At 28.5% G+C, this 17305-nt stretch overlaps 1 protein-coding gene across 7 annotated transcripts in view; it reads right to left on the reverse strand.

Moving 5' to 3' along the window:
• Window positions 1-1606: 1606 nt before the first annotated feature.
• The window catches only part of LOC145942469 (octopamine receptor beta-2R), a 118334-nt gene continuing 102635 nt past the window's right edge, over window positions 1607-17305 (reverse strand). For 6 of the 7 annotated variants that reach the window (XM_083049216.1, XM_083049215.1, XM_083049221.1 and 3 more), the window contains 2 exons: window positions 15632-15862; window positions 1607-7450 (listed from right to left, as the gene is read on the reverse strand). In XM_083049216.1, coding sequence (XP_082905342.1) covers window positions 7360-7450; window positions 15632-15862 — 322 coding nt within the window. In that variant the 3' untranslated portion in view covers window positions 1607-7359. Of the gene's footprint in view, window positions 7451-15615; window positions 15863-17305 lie in introns of those variants that run through there. The other variant, XM_083049222.1, reaches the window with a different exon arrangement.

The raw sequence follows: 17305 nt of genomic DNA on the forward strand, positions 1-17305 counted from the left end.
ACTGTGTGACACAGTGTTATACAGTGCTGACTTGCAGCTGGAACACTTCTTAGCTTTTTTACTTGATCGCCAGAGTGCAGCTATATAAAGTGACTGCCTTGCACTCTGGCGGTAAAGCGGGTAAAGTAAACTTACATGTTTTGTTGGAAGAGCGAAAGAAGAAATAAAGAAAGAGAATAAGTATTTCTTTTATTTAACATATTTAAATAACAATGAATTACTCGTAAATTTTGCTGTATACGCCGCGTTTTCAAAAAAATTTTCACGATTTTTAGATAATATTGTAACCGGGAAAATAATCGGTTTGATCGCCATAATGAAAAAAAAAGAAATGATTAAGTATTTACATAGTTATATATATTTGTAGGAACTAAGAATCATTAATGTTGCATATTCAGCACCGTTTTATTCGACGACAGAGCGCGTTGATGGGAACTTAATCTTGTCATTATCTATGAAATAGATTCAATAGATAATGGTTGGATAATAGGTTAGAGAGAGCGGTTTAACTATAAGATCGCTGAATCACGCATATATGTATATTGAGGATATAACATGTGATAATTTATTCCCGTATAATATATTAGCGATACTGTAATAATACTGTCACGACTTGTTATACTAAATACATAAGCGCAATAATTCCTATAAAAGATTCCTCGACGTGCAAAAATTTCACTTACGACGACTACGAATCCTGAGAACTTCTTAAATATTACATTACGTTACAATTTCGAGAAATTTGAAAATAAATTTTTGCAATAATTAACTTATTAACTTATTTAATATTTAGTACTTATTTAATATTATAACTATTCTGTGACATGCTAAATAAATTTTATTTTGTGTTCAAAATTAAGTGTGTATTTTCTTTTAGTAAAAACACTTATTATAGATTAAAATTAATATGTGATTTTTATGATTTGATATTAGATAAAAATTACGAAAAATTATAAAAAAAATCATAAATAAGAAGTATCAAAACAAATTTAGAATAATGAAATGAATAATAGACAAAAATAAAGAAAAGACAATTTTTGTCAAAATTGATACGTAAAAATTTTTTTTCTACATATGTACACATATATACATTCACATATGCACGTAACTAAATAAGAATCTGATAAATAGACTCAACACTTTTTTGATAATGAAAATTTATTAATTTTACTACTTGTTAAGTTTAATGTTTAACAAATTTCTCGTAAAAGCTAAAAACTTTATAGAAATAAAACTTTTTCTAATACATCACATACAGTAATTACATCATAAATTATGTTAAAATAGTCTTTCACAGTTTTAATCTCAATTTTCTCAAAATGATAAGTATTTCTAAGTCAAAATTATATCGAACACCAAAGAATTATTATTTTTTTACTGTTCTTTTTTTGTTAAATTGATTATTTTTTATACTAATTTTACAAAGTAATGGATCCAATACTTGAATTAAACTTGATATTTACAATTATTTCTTGTAAACTGAAAATATTAAAAATATACTTAATTTTTTATAGAAAAAGTAGATTATTTTATAATACATTACATATATACAATAACTGACATAATAAATTACTATAATTTTATTTATAATTTAAAATGCTCCTTTTTTTTTACAGTTTTATAACTTCAATTTTTTCAAAATTATACAGAGATAAAAATCTAAGATAAAAATTATATTGAATATTAAGTAAATTATTATATTTTTTCGAGTAACAATGCCACATGACAATAAATTTAGATAGATTTCTATGAAATATCACTACAAATTTAAAATTATAGCATAATCACAAAATTCGTTTGGGACAGAAAGGAAAGGTATCAATTTGGATAGTTTTAAGGCCCATCCGGATATCAATTCCAGATATTCAGAATTTTTATCAGAGTTTTTATGTTAATTTTTAATATGTATATCAAGAATAGCTCGATAATATTGATTTATTCTTGATAAATTTACATAAAAACTAAAAATTATGAACCTAGTGTTGATATCTGGATGGGCAAGAAACTATTCAAAAAAATTGATATCCTTCCTTTCTAATAATTTGTAATTAATAATATAATTAAGAGCGATTTTTGATTTTTGGAATTAAGGTGTAACGCGATAATAAGACTACAATTATTATATATTTGTACAGATTACAATATAATATATAATTACAGTATAACAATTATTATGCTTTATGCACTCTCTAATGCACTGTTTTAGTATTAATGTAATTATATAACGTTCAACGCAAAAAAAAGAAATTCTACTTAAAATCAATTTTACGAATTACAATTTAGGTATTATGAAAAGATTTTACTTAACCCATAAAATTGTAATTTATTAAGCGAAAACAATCGAATAATCTCATGCCAGTTTAATTGTGAACGCATAGATAAGCAATAATCATCGATTAGTATTAAATATTGAAATGTCAATTTTAGATTTCTACATAGTGATTTCTTTATCTGTATATAGTGATTTAATTTTAATTTTCTTTTATTTTAATAATTTTGAACCTAAAATATAATACATTTTAATTTAATACTTTTTTTTAATCGTCAAATATAATTAAGATTATATATATAATATACACACAAGATATTTTATAACATCAAGATTTATTTTATTTTGGCGCATTTAGAACGTAAAAACAATAAAAATAATCTATAAGCTTTTATCAAAATCGCTTCGTTTTAAAGTTGCAGTTATTTTTCCTTGTTCTAGCTATCTGTCTATCTTTAAAGAAAGTATTCCAAATAATTCTTATACCTGAATTTAAGCAACACTTTTTTACAGACCGTTTTATTGATTCAAAAGTTCCAGATATTTATCAGATTCGTTGTTAGTTCTGTTAAACTCGCGTTGTCGAAGCATTTTAATGTTGCTAAAAACTTGTTAAATAAGTGATTTAAATTGTTATCTGTGAAACTGTTGTGGAATTTATGAAAGTATCTGCGAATCGCACTTAATAAATCGATCGATTGCGTCATCTAATGGAATTCATTAGATATATCACACCGTTATATTGTTAAACAGTGTTATTGATATTACTGAATTTTCCCAGATTTTTATACATATATTATTAAACTATTAACTCTCTCAATTTTAATTATGTAAAATGACCGCAGAAAATATAAATATAAATATATATATCTCATTCTGCGCATATGCATATATGAACCGGAAATGATCCTTGTGACTTCTGGCTGTATTCGAAATTAAAAATCCCTTAAATGGAAAGAGATTTGACAATGGTGGAAATAAAACAGAATGCGACGAGGCAGCTGTTGAGTATTCCAAAAGCTGAATTCCAAAACTGCTTCAGGAAGTGTATAAGCGCTGAGAGAAGATTGTGGCTTCCAAAGAAGAATCCTTTCAAGGAGATATAATCGCCACTGATCCAGAAGAGGATCTTTCTCTTTGTGTGCATAAGGATACTTTTTGGACAGACCTCGTATATAGTGAATGAATCATTTCTACATTCTATATAACAGTCAATGCGTACATATGCACAGTGCCGTAACTAGCTTTTTATGTGTCCTGGGCAAGGTTTTATTTTTCAACCCCTTAATTATTTTGGGGGAAAAATAATAATAAAACGAAAACGATATAACAATTGTTTATAAATAATTTTTGTGTACACAAGAAATAAGATAAGATATAATATATAAGATCATTCATATTTATTTCATATTTATAAATAAAAATAATTATTTTAATTGCACTTTTCTGGCTTTCATTGCAGCAAATTCATTGATTATATCATCATAATTAATATCTTTAACAATATTATATTCAATCGAAATTATGGAAAGATTGGATAATCATTCTTCTCCAATTTAAAATTTAAAATTTGAAAATATTATATTTGAACAATTTTTTTTTTTCAATTTCATTTCAAGGCCCCCTCTTTGTTCAGGGCCCTGGGCCTGTGCCCCTGTTGCCCCTGCCTAGTTACGGCACTGCATATGCATATGGGTGTAACATGTGAATCCTAACCTCACTCTAATTTGTGTGTGAACTATATCCGCATCTAAAGTGTGGCCGGAAAAAATTCCAAAAATATATTATTATTGTAAAAATCAAGTGTCATGCTAGTCAATGCTATTTGTATATGCGATAATAACGCTATGAACAAAAATAAAATGCCTTTTTTAAGAATTATGCGCATGCGCAGAATGAATGACTATTATAGTCGCTTAGTATGTACATAAGAAGAAGTTAGCCGCCTTGTACATAAACAGTTATAGCAGTCTAATAATATATATATAAAAATCTCTCTGTAATTGAAGTGTACCTGTTTGATTTTCACATATATGTACTACTCCTAATATTATATATTGATAACTTCGTATCTTGTTTAATGAGTGGGGTGAGCTCTAAGGACAAAACTTATCTCTTCTTATCACACTTTCTAATATTTTTATCTGTTCTCGTAGAGAGGGGACAAAAACCGTTCAAAAATTATGGACTTTCAGTGGACATTTTCTATTCACAGCCCTGATAAAAAAAATCGATAGAAAACAATAGGAACCGATACGATCTGTAGAAAATCTTATCGTTTCTTATCGTATCTTATTGTTTTACTTTTTAGATTTCGAAAGAAATGTTATCGTTTTTTATCGTTTTCTTTCATTCTCTGTTGAAAGCGGATTTAGTCGTTAGAATACGATAAAATTCTTATTGTGATATATTGTTTTTTATTGTTTTATTGGAATTTATCAAGAAAAAATGATTGAAAATCTATTCGTAATCAATTGTATATTTACAATAAAAAAAATTTTAAGTTTTTTAACGTACAATTACGAAAAATATATATAATTTTTAATCATGCATCAACCATAAACAATTAAAAACGTATTTTATAAATGTATTATCGTAAAGTTACAACAAAAACATCCCTGATAAAAAATCGATAGAAAACAATAGGATACGATTTGCAAAAACAGTACATTGCAATTACATTGCAGTAATATTACAATCTTGCAAGTTGCATTGTAATACTGTAGGGACATTATAGAAACATATAACTGTAATATTTTATGAAAAATCTTACAGCAACATTCCAAAAATATTATAAAAGAATAGTATTCAGTCAAATCGTTAGTTCCTTCATTTACCGCTATGCGACGCGCGATTTACTATCTATCTCGTACTTAAGTTTTAGTCAGGAGAATTATATAAAGTTGATGAAATTAGCTCTAAGACTAAAGGTACAGTTGTCTCTTAACTTTAAAATGTCGAGTAAATGCTAGACTTAACGCTTGATGTTATAACATCAATAAAGTTTTATAACATCAGCATAAACTAGAATTTACTTAATTAAAGTTAATAATTATAGAAATATATATATTTTACTACATTAAATTACTATAAGTAAACATAATGATGAAAGCGCGTAATATATCGAAATAAAAAGTTTTATTTAATATTATTTTTAATATATTGAACCGTAATAATACCATAGCATTATATTGTAATTTTTTTAAAAGCGGAAATTTTACTGTTGCCACATTCTTGCAGTAATATTGCAGGAATATTTCACAACTCACATGCAATATTATAATGTTAGATCTATGCAATATGTTTCTACAATCATTCAATGCTGTATGGGTTAGTGAAAAGAAATGATAAGAAACGATAACATATTAATAGGATACTTACGAAAGGAAACGCTAGAGAATCAATCGTACATTTACGATATTCTTTCGTTAACTTTCGATTCATAACTACGATTAAAAACGATGTAATCGTTTTCTGTTGTTTTCTATCGATTTTTTTTATCAGGGAGGTGGACATTTTCTATTTCGCCCGGAAATTTTCTTCTTTCGCCAGAGATTCCGGCGCAGAATGGAGAGATTCTGATGACCCTGCTATACCTCACGCTCTCTATCAAAAACTGTGGTGTGAAACGACTCATTGTTATACGTGGGACGAAAATTGATAAACGTATATTGGATTCGAAGTACCTAATTAATTCAATATCCCCGAATTTTTATCAACAATATATATGTGTGCATGATCTCGATCAAGATTGATCCAACATTCTCGTACAGGAATTATCTTAAATTTATTGTTCACTCAATATTAATTGACAACGTTTAAATGTTCCAACAATGAATGAAGCAAAGTTATTAATTTGATAAACATCTGGAATATTTACAGGGTGAGGAATCTATGATGAAACCTTGCCAATCTTATATTCTCTGGCTTTGTGAGATCATTTTTGAATACTTCCTAATAATTGTAATTGGGAAATGAAGCGATTTTTGACGTATATAAGTTTTTGTCCAATAATTTTTCTCATTTTAAAATTCTAAATGTATTTTTGAAATGCATCCTACATGTTATGAAATATCCCATGTATATACATATATGTGTATATACATGTGTTTGTGTGTGTGTATATATGTGTGTGAAAATTAAAATTTATTATATTACTTTAAATCATTAATCTTATATTTATAAATGAGCATTTACATTAATTTAAAATTTATTATCCTCGATTTAACTATACTATACATGTATACATACATGCACACATACACACACACAATTAAATTTTCTTTCCTGTCGCAAACATCGAATTACAAAACATTCTATGTTAATAGTATTTATATCTCAATAGTAAGTAATCAGTAGTAAATTAGATCGTTTTTGAAAAATAGAACGGATTTAGTACAAGGCTTGATGTAATATAAAAAGATTCAATTTTGTCGAAGAAACCTATTTATATCAGAAAAAGATCCTCAAAGATACATGTTCAGTTTCGACTTGCAAGAAATACATTAAGAGATATACGGGACCAACCAGGCTTTCCGTTCTCGAGCTTCTCAAAGTTATATTCGTTCAGGTATCCTATCCACAAAAGCGGAACGCCTCTTTTCGCAAAGTGCTCAGCAACGTTCAGTCATTCAGTCAGAACCTCCTTCCTTTCTCCGCGGGCACGATTTTATTGATCCCCGCGAAACACGACATACTTCTCATTGGCTACAAAAGCTTGCTTAAAAAAACTAACTTTGGCAATATGACATAATATGTATGTATGTACATACGTGTTTCGAGATTTCATGCAACGTATGTCGCGCATATAATTATCGTCGACAATCGTTAGAAAAACGATGAATCTCTCTTTATCTCCGTGTTCGTCCATTTAGCATAGTAGCGGAAGATGTAGGCGGGATAAGTTTGTTGTACGTTAACTTTTATATATGTGTATACATGCGTAAATTATATATATATAATTTATGCATGTGCGTATATGATTACGTTTTTATTAGTGCGCGTGTATGTATATATGTGATATATGTTAAGTGTGTTTACATACTGTATGTTTAGAGACGCTGTTTTTAGCACTAACACGTAGTTTTGTCTCAAAGACTGCTTCCAAACTCACTCGATCTTCGTCGGTCGATGTGCTTCATGTATGTCTCCGAATATATGCTTTTAGTACGATCGTCGTATCTGAAAACAAATAATAATTTTTTTTTTAAATTATAAAGCAACAAGATCTTGTACAATATCCGTTTATTCTTTCTACACACACACACACACACACACACACACACGCACGCACGCACGCGCACGCACGCACGCACGCACGCACGCACGCACGCACGCACGCACGCACGCACGCACGCACGCACGCACGCACGCACGCACGCACGCACGCACGCACGCACGCACGCACGCACGCACGCACGCACGCACGCACGCACGCACACGCACACACGCACGCACGCACACGCACACACGCACGCACACACAGAATGTCCTAAGTTAAACAATTACACTTTGCTAGTACTTTCTATGGATAAAAAAAAATGTTAGGAAAACATGCTAAATCGTACCTCCTTAGATAAATTAAAATAAATCCTAAATATTAAAATTGTAATAAAATTGTTGAAGAAAGGCCAATTTTTTAATTTATTTGAAATTATGCTTTTTTGTCAACGATATACGGTAAACATTAACATTTTATCATTGTTTCATATCGTAAATTAAAAATTAAAAAAGTAGTATTTGGTACGATTTACAATACCAGTTTGCTAAATTGTATTCATGAGTTTATAAATCGCACTTCTAATAATACAATTAAAAAATTGTAACAAAAATAAAATTTTATTTTCTACAAAAGTTTTCATTGTCAGTCTGCAATAAAACATATCTATAAAAAAGTAATATTTATAATCATAAATTCTCTTCAAAAATTTAACAAAATACTTTTTGTATCATACAAAAACATAAATAAGTATAATAAGCATTATCTCAATATAATTATAAAATTTGATAATATTTCCTTTAGTTATCCATCTAAATATAAAGAAAAAAAAACTAATGTCTAAGTAAAAAAATAAATTTAGTAAATCATACCAGTACAATATAAAAAAAGTTAGTGGTATGTTTTACCGTACTTCCATTGCTTTGTCAAATTTGTGAATAAAAAAAATAATCTTGAAACATTTTGCCGATTTTTCAACGCTTCCATATACAGGATTAAATAAGATAATGTTTTAATAATAAGTTTAATCGCTTATCTTTCTCAACGTGATAGCTTAGGCACGGAGTGTCAAATGTTACATGAAAATCACACAAAATAGATTTATCAATGTCACTCATCAACAGATCGCTTGAGAAGGAAACAAACATTGCGGCATTCGAGTGAGGCTAGCTGCGATACAACAGCGTTAACACCTTAAAATATTTTAACTCTCTTTAAGAAATACAGTAAAGGTACGATTTATTTAGCATACTTTTCCCTATATGTAAACATTGTTTCAAAACCGTTTTATTTATAAAATTATAATAAAATATTAAACACAAACAAATTACAAAATCTCAATTGAACAATACGTACATAACAAAGTAAGAATAACATTCTGTATTTATCTAATCAATTTATATCTAATAATAATTATTTATCTTAGTTATGTTTTTAATTATAGCTCGACTTTACTTGTGACTGAAAAAGAGAGAATGCATTAAATACATAAAAGTCTCACTAAAAAATTTAAACGAATTTTTTGTGAAAAATACAATTTAAATTACTCGGACTATTAAGATCCAAATGTAAATGGTAGTGTTTCAAGGAAAATTATTTTTCTTGAAACTAAGTGATTGTGTACAGGGCACGAATTTTACATGACGTTATACCAAGGGTTTAAGTAATCTCGAGTTTAAGATTTATTTTAAATACCTCCCGTATCCCCTAAAGAAGAGTAGGCTAGAAGAAAGTTGGAGCAAAGTTTCGTTGAATCGGAAATCGAACCCAAGTCTTTCGCTTGTCGCGCGATTGCTCTTATCACTGAACTGATTCAGACATCCCATCTTCGATATTTCTCTCATTTTGCCTACAATTATATTTGATGATAATTTCTCTTCCATTTTTCGTCAGCAAAAATTAACACTCGCAAGAGAACCAATTTCTTAGTGTTAATTTACGTTGGCAAAAGATAGTGTTATTGATATATATATAGGCAAAATGAGAAGTATCGAGGTTTAGGGTCTTTAAATAACTCACAATCAGTGGTAAAAGCAGTCTTACAAGACTCGGGTTTGATTCCCAAGCGACTTGGACTCAATATTTTTCTAACGTTTCTTTAAGAGAGTATAAGAGATATTTAAAATAAATCTCAGACTCTCGAGATTTTATATATATATTTAAGCACTTGATATTGCATTAACATAAGTAAAATTTGTTCCCCCGTATACAATCATATAGTTTCAAGAAAAATAATTTTCCTTGAAATTTACGTAGTATCTGTGTTTAACTCTTAATGGCCCAGATAATTTAGATGAGTCAATTTGTGACGAGAACTTATTGAAAAGATTAATTTCTGACTACTTTCAATAGTTACCATCAACGTTTACAATTTACCCATGAAATCGAAACGAATAACATGATTAATTTTTTGGACACAACGGTTATTAGAAGCGAAAGAAAACTCTTGACTAATTGGTACCAGAAATCTATTTCCTCAGGTAGATATTTAAACTATTATTCAAATCATCCGTTCAAATACAAAGTTAACACTATTAACAATTTAGTTGATCACGCTATTTTGCTATCTGATGATCGTTATCACACTAAGAATCTACATACTGTTAAAAGAATCTTATCTAATAATTGTTTCCCTACGGAAATTATAGAGCGTTATATCGGTAAGAGAATATGTTCTTTAAGAAGTGTGCAGAGTGGTGTTGACAGAAATAAGGAATTTGATGTTTCTTCTTTTATCTTAATGCCGTATATAAAAAACTTAAGTGATAATATCGCAAGAATTATCAAGAAAACAGGTTTAAATGTAATTTACACGATACCGAAAAAACTAGACACAGTAATTAAACGTGGAAAGGACAGATTACCTTTGACAAATATGACTGAAATTGTATATAGGATTGATTGTAATGAGTGTGACGCAAAATATATAGGGCAAACCAAAAGACACTTTAATACTCGAATGAAAGAACATATGAACAACATAAAAATGCATGTTAGTAACCATAACGTAATAAGCAAACATAGAAGTCAATATATGCATGATTTTAAATGGACAACTCCTAGCATTTTACATCGTGAAACACAAACTAGGAAGAGAGAGATAGCGGAAATGTTTTTTATAAAAAAACTTAACAACACGATTAACCTATAAAAGACACTGAGAGTTTAAATCCCATTTATGATAAAATTATTAAAGCTGTTTAGCATTGTTTGTTTTCATTCCCGACGAAACGTTTAGTCGACACATTCAATCTATACCTGTGATTATGTTGGAAAAAAGTTTCTGTTCTTAATTAAGGTATGCTTGTTGAAGTATAATTGGGGTTTGCGCTATTTTCTAAAAAATTACAAAATTATAATTATTTTTGTCCGTGATTTTTCTTATTTGTATCATTAATTTATTTAATTTTAGACTTGAAAAGGACCTGAACCAAAGGTCGAAACGTAGTCTTTGTTTTATGTCGAATTAATAAAGATCATCTTAGCCAGTTGGGTCGTTTTAATATTTCACCTCTTAATTTTTCTTCACTGGCGACACGAAATACTTTTAATATAAAATATAACATAGAAACAAAAAGTTGATCGTTGAATTCTGAGATATCCTATTGTATATATGTATATACAGGATGTTTCTAAATAAGTGCGAAAAATTTTAGAACATGATTTTTTGTTCCAAAATTAGGGGAGGTTTTTCATATAAACATATACTTCTATATTTCTCCTTGAGGAGTTACACTTTTTCAAAGGGGGAGATAAAAATTAGATTTTTATTTTTTTCTTGAAAACTATTGATTTTACTAAAAAAAAGAAATTTAAAAGTTTCTAAAAGAATCAAGCTTTCTAACACATATTTTTAGATGATCACATTCCGGTCAATAAGTTTTATTAAAAAATTGAATAGGGGTTGTTAGTTTCATTCCCTTATAATAATATGAAAAGATTTAAAAAATATTAATAAATATCCATTTTACTATTGGAAAATATCCACCAAATTTCATTTTTTTATTGTCCAAACTTTGAGAAAAAAAATTAAAAATCTAATTTTAACCTTCCCTTTGGAGAAGTGTACTCTTCAGGGAGGGATAAATGAAGGAATATATGTTTATATAAAAAACCCCCTTTAATTTTCGATAAAGAATCATTTCCTAAAATTTTTGCACTTATTTAGAAACATCCTGTATATATAATATATACATATACAATAATATATATGATATATGTATAATAAATAAATAAAAATATTTGTGTGTATTCCATTTCGGATGTTCTTCCAAATGGGGCACACCTCCGATGGGGTCCAATTTTTTCAGGTGACTTTAGGAGATCATATTAAAGTCAGCTATCAAGATCTAAACCGTGGCTTTTCAATAATTCAAAAGTTATAAACAAAAATATTACTAAAAATTATTAAAATCGATATAAGAAGATTAATCCTCAATGATCTTGACTTTGACATATGTTGTCAAGATTACTATGTTCTGACTAACATTCAAAAAGTTTTAAACATCGCTCATTGTTTACGAAAGAGTTACGAACAAAAATTATTCATAAAAAACTGTAATTCTTAATCTTTGAAAGAAAATTCGGATAAACTTCCGAAAAGGGCAAAACGGCTCCGATTTTTTTGAAACTACGTATACTTACGTATTTTGACGTGCTGATTACGAATATGATAGTGAAAATTGGCGCAACTTTCATTTTCATGGTGAAAACCATAAAAAATCGTCAAAAATTGACGTTTTTTGAATTTATTTTATCAAATACTGGAAAATTTAAAAGCATGTCAAACACAGATACGTAGTCCCGTTATACGTAGAAAACTACAAAGGCTGACAGTACTGCGTAGAAGTCCCAATATATGGCCTCGCTTTGCGTGGAAAGTTGCAAACCCATGTGGAATCGTATATGGATACGACAATAAGGAGCCAGGGGCTCCGCCGGGCGGGGGAGGGGGGGAGCCCCTCCCCCTGCACCCCCACCCCACTCAAAAACTAACCCAACCCAACCCATGTCCGCAGTACTGCATAGAAGTTCCAATATATGGCCTCGCTTTGCATGGAAAGTTGCAAACCCATGTGGAACCTCGCTTCCCGTGGAAAAGTGTATGCGTGGACACAGTGGGTTCCGCCTCCCTGTGGGGGGCTCCACTATAAAAAAACTAGACACATAGGTTCGGGTTGAACCTCGCTTCGCGTGGAAAGTTGCAAACCCATGTGGAACCTCGCTTCGCGTGGAAAGTGTATGCGCGGACACAGTGGGTTCCGGCCCCCTGCGGGGGACATGTGAAACCTTGCTTCGCGTCCAAAGTTGCAAACACATGTTCGATTTACTAAACATAAATAAATGAATAAATAAATAGAAAAATTAATAGTAATCTTGGCAATATACATATATGTCAAAGTCAAGATCATTAAGGGTTGATTTTCTTAAATCTATTAACGATTTTAACAATTTTTAGTGATATTTTTGTTTATAACTTTTGAATTATTAAAAAGCCACGGTTTAGACCTTGATAGCTGACTTTAATATGATCTCCTGAAGTGACCTGAAAAAATTGGACCCCATCGGAGGTGTGCCCCATTTGGAAGAACAGCCTCCATTTCTTTTAACATATTAATATAAAATTATTATATATATAATAATATAAAATTAATATATGTATAATAATATATATAATTATATAATAAATATATATAAATAAATATATATAATTAATATACATATAATAATATAAAATTTATTAATTTTTACATATTAATAATTTTACATGTGTAAAAATAGAAAAATAATATTAGTCTAAAAGTAGAAAAATGATATTATTAATATTAATAAAATAATTTGTATATTTTATTCAATATTTTAATCCAAATGGAAATAATATAATATAGCCTAGCCTAAAAAAATTGCGTATATTGTAATTTTGTAAATTATTTAACTTATTGTTATATAAATAAAATCATAAATCTTGTATGTCGATTCGTATTACAGTTAAATTATATAACTAATTTAATTTTTTATATGTATCCATGTAACTCTCGGAGTGCGAGGTTCAATTGATGTATTTAAAAAAGATAAGCAGCTAATAACTAACTAAATTTAATAAAACAAATTGTTTTAAATGAAAAAATTATTAAGTGTAAACTCTTTTTAAATATACATTGATAAGTTATTATTTTTTATCATCATATATAATGTTTTAAAGGAAAATATTGCATTAAAAACATTCATAACTAAATGAAAGAAAAAAAAAATTAGCATTCGTTAATTATCGTACAATGTCAGTTTATTCTTTTGTGTTTTTATTGTCAGTTCAATCATCACATCGTGGATCATATTACGAATGCAATTCGCGCGAGATATACGCAGTGTGTATGTAATTGAACAGAATAATGAAGTAATTGGCGCAGAGACTGAAAATAGAGATATATGACGCCATACATCCACGCGGATAAAATAGGTTTAATTTATGAGTTTAATGATATCGTTTCTCTGAATTGCGAATGCTTGAGATAAATTTGTGTTCATGATAATCGTCCTGTACTCATCGTTCTATTATTAAGTATGTAAATCTCTCATTAAAGCATCGTATAGTAGTTGAATAAACACACTAAATATAATGAATGTAACTATAACAAGCTAATAAAGTAATCCTGATGCATTCACAGAGAGATGTTTTCAAACGTTTGACATCTTATATAACTTTTATTTGATGAATATAATATTCAAATTATAAAAACTAATTTTAATAATTCTCTTTCTCTCTCTTTCTCTTAATATACCACTGTATACTACTAAAAAAATTTACATATTATTATAATATTAATAATTTTAATTAGAAAAGATTAAGATTTTTTCATAATTGATTCATTTCAGTATTGATTCATAATTAATTATTTAATAAGTCTTACAAAATTAACACATACATTTTTATTGCACTTATAGTATTATATTTATAGTATCATAACGTGTTGAGATACCTCATGCCGTTTCAAAAATAGGTAGATATATATGAATATGATTAATTTGTATTATTAAATTTCATTAAAGCTTTATAGATGAAATAAATTTACAATTATGTAATCGATAAATAAATGCATTTTTATTTTGCATAATTTTGTGTAGTGCAGTGCATTAAATATTATAAAAAAATTTTCTTATATAGAAAAAAAACTTTTAAATCAAAAGATAGGTCTTTTTTGAATATATTAAATAATTTCATTATCAAGTTGGTAAAGAGTGATTATAACAAATATACATACTTTATACATAATATTTTTATAAAATTTTTATATCTTATTTTATGTTGTTTGATAAACATATATATCTTTTTTAATTCTATAATCTAAAATTTGAAAACAAATCTGATTTTATTGCAATGTGATAGTAGTTATAATAAAAAAAAATTATAATTAGAAAGGTATAATTAGAAAATTGTGATTTATATTTACTTTAATATTAAAACAAATTTAATAATTTTGGTTTATTCTATTTTTTTTCTTAATAAAATTGTAAATTTAATACTATGTTATAATAAAAAATATAAACAAGCTATACAATATTACGATAAAGATATTACAATAGATGGGAGAAATTTCTGAGAAATACACAACAGAAAGTTTCAAAACATTAATAACTTCATTACAAAAAATTTTAATAGAATGCAATATAAAACACAAAAAATGATTTTCATACATTGTATTATACTTACGAAAAAATATGCAAATATAATTACATGAAGTGTTTGAAAATCTAAAAATATGTTATCTCTATACAAAAAGTTATATATGTATAAAAAGTTGCAAGATAATGAAAGACAAAATAATAAAACGCCTATGTTAAAACAGATTATATAAGGTATAACAAATTGAAAGTTGAATCAAAATAAATATTACAAAAAAATTTTTAAATATATTAGTGTACATAAATAATTTAAGCTTTGCGTACTTATGTAATTGTTGATCAGAATCCGGAATAATATTCTTCTCGATTATAAATGATAGTACTTGTTAATTAATTTCTCCATGTATCGAGAAAAAGATTTTATATTATTGAAAATGATAAACAATAGTAATACGGGCAATCAAAGTTTAAAAAAAAAAGCGATAGAATGAGTGCATATCTTTAGATATTAGACCAGATCGTACCTGAGGGATGGCCGACGGAAGTCCAGTGCTTCAAGATCCGACGGTTCCCGTTTACAGAGCGAACAGAAAGCGCATTGCAGAGTGTTCTTAAACGCTTCTCGAAAGTCACGATTAAAGTATGCATAGATCAATGGATTCAATGCTGAATTTGTGTATCCAATCCAAAAGAGAATCGCAATCACGATGTCGGGACATGGACAGGACTTGTCGCATAGCGCCGTAGTGACGTACCTGATAATTGTATGAAATTTTAAGAATTATTTGTTTATATAAAGGAAGATGTGTAAAAGTCGTTGATTTTTGCTCCCAGCCGGCAAGTAAAATTTGTATGTTTTTTATAGTTCTTAGGCTGCACACACAGAATTACGTGGTGCAATTAATTTTCCATAAACATGAAGGGAATATACGTAAAAATGTAAAAGAAGTGAGTAAATAAACGCACGAATGTTTCATAAGAATGAGAAACATAATGATTTTTTTTCCGGAATGTTTTAATTCTCAAAAACTACATGACATTTTGTTGTAAGAAAGTTCGAATATAAAAAGAAATAAACCTACGGAAACTGTGATCATGTGTCTGCGGTTATGTATACGCTTTTGGTTTGCGCGCGCGCGTGTATCTGACACTCGTCTTACATTTTTCGAGTTTTCGTGAATTCTGCAGCCTAAATAAAACTATAAAAAAAACATACATATTTTACTTGCCGGCTGGGTGTGGCACATCGACAACTTTTACACATTCTCCTTTATGAAAATACGAAAATCAATCAATTTCTAAACTTAAAATCTAGTTAAAACCTCGAAAGCAAAATATAAGAGGTAATTTACTGAAATTTAATGTTTACGCTGAATTTCAGTAAATTATCTGTTATATTGCTTTACACACACACACACATACACACACACACACACACACACGCACGCACGCACGCACGCACGCACGCACGCACGCACGTACGCGCGCGCGGTTATTTTAAGGTGACTTGAAGCCGTCCTGTTTTACCGATAAAATGATCATTTTTGTGCACGCTTTTCTTTTTATTGGTTGAATAGAATAAATGTTTTTTCACGATTAAAGTATGTACACATAGAAACAAAGCAGGGACCTACCAATTTTATGTTAAAAACAAAAACATTTCAATATTAAAATTGTTTTGTTTTTAACATACAATTGGTAGGTCCCTGCTTTGTTTCTATGTGTACTTTAATCGTGAAAAACATTTATTATTCTATTCAACCAATAAAAAGAAAAGCGTGCACAAAAATGATCGTTTTGTCGGTAAGACAGGACGGCTTTAGGATCCTCTTAATATCCTACTTTAAATATCTTTTTTCCCACGTCTTTTACAGAAAAATATTTCACACAAAGTTGTTTGACTTTAAAGGGGATACTTAACAGCGATATCAATTTATTTAGATGGCGCCACTTTCGAAAAATTCACTAATCATCATTTTTTTAAATAGAAACCGATATTTCTTTAACAAAATTGTAGGTTTCATCGAGAAACATTTTATTATTGTATATATTAATTAAGAGTTTTTTTTATTTTTCCATGAGTTATACAAAATTTTTTAATTTTAAAATATTAGTGTTCCGATGTCGAGAAGTACTTATAAAACAGAGGTAAGGTCTCCTTAGAAGCACTTTCCTAGATACACGAACATATTCTTTTT

This window comes from Prenolepis imparis, unplaced genomic scaffold (genome assembly GCF_030444845.1).
Source record: "Prenolepis imparis isolate NDT839.2.m4 unplaced genomic scaffold, iyPreImpa1.0 SCAF_11, whole genome shotgun sequence".
Taxonomy (NCBI): domain Eukaryota; kingdom Metazoa; phylum Arthropoda; class Insecta; order Hymenoptera; family Formicidae; genus Prenolepis; species Prenolepis imparis.